Genomic DNA, 9580 nt, shown 5'->3' on the forward strand with positions numbered 1-9580 from the left:
ATTTTGCCAAGTAGTAAGAATGGAATCTACTTTGAGATCCTTCCACCAAGTCAATGCCTTCCCTTTCAATAACCACTGCGCCATCTACAACTTTTGCGCATCGATAAATGGATGAATAGCAAAGTGTGTATAGTCCACCTGTTGAGCCAAGCATCTACACATTCTTGAGTCTTCTCCTTTTTCTCACCACCGTACACCTTTGGTGCAAATGACGAAGCAACTGCTTTGGTAGGAGCAAGAGGTGATGCCAACAGAGCCTTTGCAAATTCAAGATATGCACCTTCAGTGACTCCATCTCGTCATAGTATTTGGCGATAGTTGCTTCCAAACACTCTGTCACTTCCATAAATTCACTCTTTCTAACAGCCTCCTCTTCTTCAACAACTTCGAATTTAAGATTTTCCCAACCTCAGTCGGGATAATCACACATCTCATCGACATTATCATTGGCCGAGAAGTCAATGTGAGCCATGGTAATAAGGTTCTCCGAAAATCATGAATCACTTGAGCCAACTTCACTTGACCACCCTTGACCAAAATGATCTAGCAAGACTAAAATTAATAATAACTACTAATATATGAGGCACACGCATTAATTATATGCAAATAACCCACATATATCTAATGTCAACATGTGAAAACGTACTTCAACACTAAATAATCCCCTAAAATATTAAGTTCTTGAGAAAAAAAGAAGTATCATGTTTTTTTCCTAATTTTCTCTATTTTTTAGGGCCTCAAAATTTACTAATTCTAAACTCCACCAAATCCTTTCTTATGGCACTCCAAATCTAAATTTTCTAGAAAATTTTAGCAATAAAATTTACCAAAATACAATTGGTATATAAAAAATACCAATTTCTAGGATTTCTCAAATATTTTTTATAAATTTTCCTAAGTCTAGTAATTATGAAAAAATTACCCCAAGAATCCCATCAATCACGATTTTTTTAAATTCCGCCTGAGACAAGCCTAAAATCCAATTAAAATCTCTAATCTTAATGGAATTTCTAATTTTCTATGTAAAAAGTAGATTTTTACAGGAAATCGAACGGTCATAAGCACCCCAAATGGACACGCAACATGCCAAATGACAAATTCGGATATTCCAAAAATTGGAAAAAAGCCTTTGTCTAATTTTCCATGAATTTTAAGAAATTTTTCAAAAATTTAATTGTACCCCGAATGCACGAAAATACGAACGGACACAAATTTTGGAACCCAAATAGCCATCTCGAAATGCAAACAGCCAACGAATGTGGAAAACGAAAGGACATGAAATTTCTCAAAATGCGAATGGTAAAAAAAATTTGGAGATGATTTTTGTTAAAATCATGAAAATGATTTTTTAAATTATGTGATTTAAAGCTTTTAAAGCTTTTTTTAAATTGAATCAACGTATGGGGGGCCGTATTTTGCTGCGCGCCCAACAAAACCCCCCTCTCCCTCCCGCATGTGGTCAATACTGACAATGGGGAGGCTCCAAGCCTCTCCTCCAACTCCCCTCCACAATCTTCTTCTTCCTCATCCACTACGGTGTTAAAAATGATTAATTTTCTTAATCATGGATTAATTTCCCACCTGCATAATAGGCATTCACGCGCAAGAGAAGGAAGAATGAAAAAATTGTGAAAAAGAGCAAAGGAGTTCCACTGCACACACGAGAGGGGCCTCGATGCGTTATCATGCTATGCTGCTCCCACTGATTTTCAACAGAAAATTAGCAGAATTTCGCTAACACTCCTGTACCCGCAAAAATATATTAAAAATGCCTATTTTACCATAAAAATGCTGTAAAAAAGTCATAAATAATTAGGAAAATTTCCTAAAAAGTGTAGAGATGTAGGGAATCCTTTCTACAAAAAAAGTGTAGAGATGTAGGAAATCCTTTCTACCAAAAAAATACCCGTAATAGCATGTGCGGTATTTTGGTTTAAAAAACCCGTAAAATGCTTATTTGAATAATAAAATTAGAGAAAAATAGTCCTGAGCCCAAGGGTGCACACATCATAGTAATGAAGAACCACATACCTAATCTTGGTGTTCCATACCACCAAGAGGTATGTCTTCAATCTAGCAGCACGTAGCTCTAGTATGAAATGGTAAGAGAGTAGATACTCCCATGCTCCTATTATATAGGAGAGCTCTCAAGTGACTCTTGACTCTCCATTTCCATGTGTGACCCTTGGTTGCCTAACCCTAACCCCAACCTTGGTAGGTCTAACCCTTGTCCCACTAGAGCATGTTCCCATGATCCCATGATCACATGCCTAGGGTGGGTTAGCCTCCTAGTATATGCACATAATATGACGTTCACATAACACATACATACATATATATTGTATGTATGTATGTATGTACATATATATGTATCTCCCTCTATGTGTGTGTATCTCTCTCTATGTGTGTGTGTGTGTGTGTGTGTGTGTATCAATGTCATTGGTGATGAAGTCCATTGATATGGAAGTCCATTTCCCTTGTGTGGTGGAAAGGGTTGAAGAAAACCACGTGGCTTATGCGTGGGATCCTTCTTTTGTTGTGACAAGGTAGGCATTGGGAAACATAATTGTACACATCCCTCCATAAGCCCTTGGCTTATAAGTGAGATCTTTGTTTTGTTGACAAGGTAGGCATTGGGAAACATAATCATACACATCCCTTCACAATCCCTTGGCTTATGAATGGGACCTTTGTTTTGTTGACAAGGTAGGCATTGGGAAACATAATCATACACATCCCTTCATGAGCCCTTTAATTAGAAGCTTTGACTCACCTTTCCAAAGGTTTATAGAGACCCAAAAGCCTTGAAAGAAGTGGAGAGAAGAATGCATCTCTTGCAACACGTTCTCCTTGAAAGAAGTGGAGAGAAGAATGCATCTCTCGAAACACTTTCTCCTTGTACAAGGAGTTGGGAGCCAAATACACTTTCCCATGATACCATAGAAGTCCATCATCATACTTGTAACCTAATCTTTGTAGATCTCTAAAATAGAAGGAGAGAGTACATGCCCATATATGGAAAAGAGGAGATTAAGACATGAAGTATTTGAGCACCCTATGTTCACTTCTCACCTTAAATTGACTCCCATAAATGTAGTGATGCTTCTTGATTGGATGTATGATAGCCAACATCTCTTGCTCATAAACATGTAAAGACCTCTCTTTGTTGGTGAGCTTTCTACTCTCATATAAAATCACACCATGATCTTGATACAAAAACAGCCCCAATAGCACTACCACATGCATCCGCCCTTATAGTAAATGGTGGGGAAAAATAATGGCATGCCAAGATAGGGGCTAAAGTGAGGATCTCCTTGAGCTCTTGGAAGCTCTTCTCTACTATAGAACCCCAAAAGAAATCCTCTTTCTTTTGCCTATTAGTGAGAGGAACAGAAATGGAAGCATAATGCTCTCAAAACGAATCTCCGATAAAAGAAAGAAAGCCCCAAGAATCCTCTAGTTTTGTGGTGTTTGTTGGAGCCATTCTTTGATACATTGCACCTTCTTTGGTCCTTTTTTATGATTTCATGACTCACAATTGCTCCAAATACTTAATCTCATACTCCATAAAAGAGCCATTCTTTGATACATTACACCTTCTTTGGTCCTTTTTTATGATTTCATGACTCACCTACTTAATCTCATACTCCATAAAAGAGCATTTACTCTCTTTGTCTTACAACTTATGCCTCCTCAAAGCATCAAATACAATGCTCCTCTTTGATCTTGCCATCGATAAGGATATTATGAAGAACACCAAAACCCATTTGTAGAGAAAGGGCTGAAGCACCTTATTCAAAGTGCTTTAAATGTGGTGGGTGCATTTGACAAACCAAAGGGCATAACCATAAAATGGAAAACCAGTCTCTCTATTAGTGTGAAAAGCTATCTTGAACCCATCCCTACCCTTCATTCGTATTTGGTCACACACACACACACACACACACACACACACACACACACACACACACACACACACACACACACATATTATTAAATTTTTTGCATTAAAGATATGCATGCTATGGGCTTATGCAATTTAAGACTTAAACTATGCTTTTAAAGAGTCTCCTACAAAAAAAAAAAAGCTTTCACTCATATTTTATCATGATTGTAATATATTTAGGTAAAACTTTATGTATTCTTGCATTTTACCCCAACAACTTTAGTTATGTGTGTGTGTGCACATATTATAAATATGTCTAATGAATATGTTTTTATATAGATACATATGCATATATATATATATGTATATATGTATATATATATATATATGTATATATATATATATGTATATATATATATGTATATATATATATATGTATATATATATATGTATATATATATATATGTATGTATGTATGTATGTATGTATGTATGTATGTATGTATAATGTATGCACACACATACACACACATATGTATCTATATATCAATGCCGGTGTTGAAGTCCATTGATATATGAGTCTATTTCCCTTGTTGAATAGGCAAGGGCTAAAGTAAAGCACTAAGCTTATGAGTGGGAACTTTATTTTGTTGACAAGGTAGTCTCATTGGGAAACATAATCATGCACATTCCTCCATAATTCCTTGGCTTATGATTATTAGACCATTGTGTTTGATTGTAGAGTAAGCTCTAGAGAGATAATATATGACCTCAGAGAATATTCAAGAAGCTTTGACGCACCTTATCATAGGTTTTGTAGAGACCCAAATACCTCAAAATTGGAGAAGGATGCATCTTGCAATACTTTCTTCGTGTATTGCACTGTCCCATGATAACATAGAAGCCCATCATGCACCTTATAATGTGGAAACTCATCACAAACACCTTGCTATAATTTCTAAAACATTGGGCTAGCCACATGATCAACTAAGCACACCTTTTACATATCTATAATCCAATACATGCAATCAAGAAGTTGCATCACTACATTTTATGGGAGTAATTTTTAGGGTGAGAAGTGATTATAGGGTGGCCAAAGGTATGCCTTTGAGATATCTTACAAGGCTTGAAAGACAATGTGGTGGTTAATGATCTTTCCCAATGTGGGCATGTACTCTCTCTTCTATTTCAAAGGTCTCTTGCTCTAAACAAGCAAAGACCTCTCTTTATGAGTATATGAAATCACACCATGATCTTGATACAAAACAGCCCCAATACCACTATCACATGCATCGGTCCTTATGGGCAAAGTTTGGGCCAATTCTAAGGTCGAATCCCATTGTTTTTGGTGTGTGGCCTACACCAGCTGATTGAATGCCATACATGGGGGTTTTACCACCATGCTACAAAAAGTCCTTGAGCACATCTTGTCAGCCCAAAGACTTGTGGAATACATAGACTGAAGCTACATAGACCATATATGCAGACAAAAATGATCGTGGTGCAACCCACCCATAATATGCCAATACTAGCTTCTTGGTCAACCTTTGCAAAAACCAATCAAACCTTTACTTGGAACTTATATCAACTCTTATCAGGTAGCCCAAAAGCTGGAATACATCTGCATGTCCACACCATTTGAAAAGATACATGTCTTTCCACCTTTGGAGAGGAGGATTGTATCAACTTTATGACTGATGTTCTTAATCTTGATAGATAACAGAACTCCTCAACCATGTCAAAAAAATCAATAGTATTACCTTCTGAGTATTGAATAATGTCATCAGCAAAGGATTGTGTGAATAGTTGCCCCCTTGGCCATTAGGAAGACTGGGCCCCTTGTCTTCCAGGCAGATGGGTTTTGGAGGAAGGTGTTGTGCTATAGTGAGGAGTTTGATGGTCAATGCAAGTGCCTTGGTAATAATCAATGGAGCTTTGCGGCGGCATTTGAACGGTCTCTGAGGCAAGGGTACCCCCCTTGCCCACTCTTGTTTACAAGTGTCTCAAAGCCTTTCTCACTTTGATGACTCGAGGGTATACTTATTTACACAAACTACAAGGGTACCACTCTTGTTTGTAGTTGTCACTAAGCCGTTGTTGACCTTGATGAGTTGAGAGGGGAATATATATATATATAGTCAAAACATTATAAATAGAGATTCTATACTAATGTATAGTTCAGTGAGTGAAAGTTTCTTGGTGAAGGCTGAAAAAGTTAATAAATGTAATATATGATGTGAACTAAAAAATTACTGAAATGTAATTTGAGCAAGGGGGCAAGGGTCGGTTGCTCCTTTGATGCGTGCATGGAAGCCGTCGCCTTCTTGCACGCCTCTCCCTCGTTGTTCTGGGACTGGGAGATGAGATGCAGAAGAGTAGGAGGCTAGCAGAGGGGTTGCGACGATGTGGGGGTGTGGTATTATCAGATGGCAGAGGCGTCCATGATGAGATGGTAAGGAGTGGGCTGGAGCGAGACGTGTTGTTAGGGAGCTTAATCGTTGAGATGTATGGGAGCTGTGGGGCACTGGAGGAAGCGCGTGGCTGGTTTACTAGATTGCAACCTTGCAACAGTGACCAATACACTTGGAATCATCTCATCACAGCGTACGCCCGGCAGGGCCAAGGCAAGGAAGCTCTCCAACTTTTCGAGCAGATGCAACAGGAAGGGATGGTACCAAACCAGTTCGTAGTGCCCAGCATCTTTTCTGCCTGTGCTGACCAAGCAGTTCTGGGCTATGGCAAGAAGATGCACGCGCGGGTCATGGGCAGTGAATTGCAGGTGGATGTGGTTGTGGGGAACGCCATCGTCAACATGTACGGGAAGTGTGATAGCTTGGAGGATGCTCAAAGGATGTTCGACACCATGAGTGAAAGAAATACATTCTCCTGGACTGCCATAATTGCAGGGCATGCCCAACATGGACAGGGAAAGAAAGCCCTTCAACTTTTCCACCAGATGCAAAAGGAAGGAATTTTGCCAAACAATGCGACTTTTGCTAGCATTCTGTGTGCATGTGCCAATGAGGCAGCCCTAACAGTAGGCAGTTGCATGCACAGTCGCATTGCAGCCATCGGGTTTCAGTCAGATGTCACAGTGGGAAATGCACTTGTCAACATGTATGCTAAATGTGGAAGCTTGGGAGACGCACAGAAGAGCTTTGATAAAATGGCCATTCGAAACAGTCCTTCATGGAATGCTCTTATCACTGCTTATGTTGAAAACGTGCAAGGCATGCTTGCCTTCCAACTCTTTCAACAAATGCAACAGGAAGCAACATTGCCAGACAGGGTCACGTTCGTTAGTGTATTTTCTGCATGTGCTAATCAAACAACTACAACAGAGGCCAAAAGGCTGCATGCCCGTGTTATACACAATGGGCACGGGTTCGACATGGTTGTGGCAAATGCTCTGCTGAACGCATATGCCAAGTGCAGCAACTTAGAGGATACATGGAGGATGTTTCTTGAAATTCCAGAGCCAGATTCTGTCTCATGGACTGCCCTAATTTCAGCTGCTGCTCAACATGGTCAAGTCAAACTCGCCATTCAGTTGTTTGATGAGATGCAGAAAGGAGGAGTGATGGCTAATGAGGTAACCATTCTGAGCATTCTTTTTGGATGTAGCCATGTAGGCATGATGGATGAGGGAAATTATTGGTTCTTATCCATAAACTACACCCACACTATTATGCCCCTCGTGGATCATTATAATTGCATAATTGACCTTCTTGCAAGGGCTGGGCAGCTGAGTGAGGCAAATGAGCTAATTAGCACAATGCCTTATCAGCCCACCCTTGTATCCTGGATGGCATTGCTTGGAGCCTGCAAAAATCAGGTTGATGTGGAATATGGAGAACATGCTGTATATCATGTGTTTGAATTTCAAACTCAGAGTGTGACGCCGTTATGTAGTGCCATCACACATTTATGCTGCAGCCGGACAAGAGACAGATGCAGTGAAGATAATGGACACACAGTAACGGAAAGGGGATTGGAGATGCTTCTAGCTCTGTGAAGACAATTAATAGCATGCATTTTTTACATTGACAGCTGGCTTGTGCTGTGAGCTTCAGTACTATGCAATCAGGAAGTCGTCCTATACACAGAAGTGGTTCTCTAGAGACAAGGGAGAGACCAAAGTCATAGATTTACTTGTCAAGAAGAATAAATGGGTGTGTGAACACAATCTTGCCACACACTTAAAGTATTAATACTATTAAACAAGATGAAATGGCACCAAACCAACAAGAAAGTAATGCTGAAATTAAAATGACATTGCAATAGGGCCGGAAATATGGTTGTATTACCAAGGATTCCTCAAGATACAAGCTTCATGGGCATCACATGCCAGATTCGAATGACATTTATGCAATGAAAACACTTTGCAAATATTATTTGTCGAAGTTGAGGTTGATTCCACAGCTTTTGTCGTGAAAAACCTCACTCCCTAATGCCCAGTTACTGCCACAAGCAGTTGTGCTCCGTTGGCATCCACACACAAGCATGTGTGTGTGATGCTGACATAGAAGACCTTAATGGTCAAGCACGCAAACGTAGAGTAGGTTAAAAGAACTTAGAGAAGCTCTTACCAATGAATTTGTTGAATATGTAAGTACAAATTAGCTTTTGGTCAAGTTGTTGGCAATAAAAATGCTTAAAAGCATTTTCAGTACGTATGTATCCAAGAGATGGGAGCTGAAAAGGACATCCAAGGACTAGATAGTAGTGTAGCACTCATGTGCCGGTTGATCAAGGATTGGAGAAGCCATGCCGAAAAGTATGTATGGATCGGTTATGTTGAAAATTGTCTTCTTTCACCTCATATCTGTTTTCCAATGTGAGGGATAAGCCTTTCCATTGTGAGAGAATGAGAGAAGGTGGCCACCTCAGCAAAGAACACACCTCTCCCATAAGTGGAGGAAATGCCCATTTAGCTGTCCACACTCTTTTAATTAAAAGAGTGCTTGATTTATGAGAGCTTGGTAGGTCGCCATTCAATGAGTGTCCAAACTCACTTATAACCTGTCCACCCATGCTTTAATGAAGTGTGGATATCTAAACTCACTTCTAAGTCGTACTTTAATCAAGTGTAAACTTGTAAAACAACAAAGTGAGCTATATAACTCTAGCAAGCTTAAAGAAAGATTTAAGCCGTAATTATTGCCTATCTATAGCCCACAAATGAGGTCAAAATTGAAATTCACACATGCGATTCAAGAGAGGGCATCTAAACCAGACACATAGGCTATCAAACATTTCATACGAAAATATTTCTAGGCATGTAAGTATGCCATGCATAGGAATGTGTTGGACATGTCATCTTTCTTTTATTTAGCTTGTAGCTGGCAATCATCCCAAGTGTAGACATTGCGTCCCCATGTTAACCAAAATACCGTAATCTAGACATGGGCGCGGACCAAAATTCATTCTCAATCTCTCATATGTAGCTTATTGGTCCTTGGTGTACCTTACCATGACATGCCATTCACATGACCCTTGGCATAGTCGTAAGTCCTCTTCCATGAGGTGTCATGCCCACACTATGGAGTCTGTCCATAGCTCTGAAAGCATAGAGAATGCCAAACTAGTGACAAAGGCGACGCAGCTCAGGAAGTAGTAAGAAGCATCCAAGTAGAATCCTACAAGTGGCACCATCTTCAGTGTCTTGTGGGACCCTTTTTTTGTAAGTGACGTG

At 39.6% G+C, this 9580-nt stretch overlaps 1 protein-coding gene across 1 annotated transcript; it reads left to right on the forward strand.

Annotated features, from left to right (window-relative positions):
* Nucleotides 1-6250: 6250 nt before the first annotated feature.
* LOC147634440 (pentatricopeptide repeat-containing protein At4g18520, chloroplastic-like) lies at nt 6251-8031 on the forward strand. Its single transcript, XM_086804449.1, has 3 exons — nt 6251-7477; nt 7631-7720; nt 7936-8031. Exons 1-3 carry the CDS (start codon nt 6251-6253, stop codon nt 8029-8031), a joined length of 1413 nt encoding a protein of 470 aa, XP_086660575.1.
* The last annotated feature ends 1549 nt before the right edge of the window (nt 8032-9580 follow it).

The sequence above is a fragment of the Cibotium barometz genome, chromosome 10 (genome assembly GCF_041138505.1).
Source record: "Cibotium barometz isolate CiBa-2024 chromosome 10, ASM4113850v1, whole genome shotgun sequence".
NCBI lineage: Eukaryota > Viridiplantae > Streptophyta > Polypodiopsida > Cyatheales > Cibotiaceae > Cibotium > Cibotium barometz.

Coding starts and splice junctions, on each gene's coding strand:
- LOC147634440 (XM_086804449.1), top strand. CDS start 6,251: ATGCAGAAGAGTAGGAGGCTAGCAGAGGGGTTGCGACGATGTGGGGGT. Junction 7,478..7,630: donor GAGGAGTGATGGCTAATGAG/GTAACCATTCTG, acceptor AGGGCTGGGCAG/CTGAGTGAGGCAAATGAGCT. Junction 7,721..7,935: donor TTGGAGCCTGCAAAAATCAG/GTTGATGTGGAA, acceptor TTACATTGACAG/CTGGCTTGTGCTGTGAGCTT.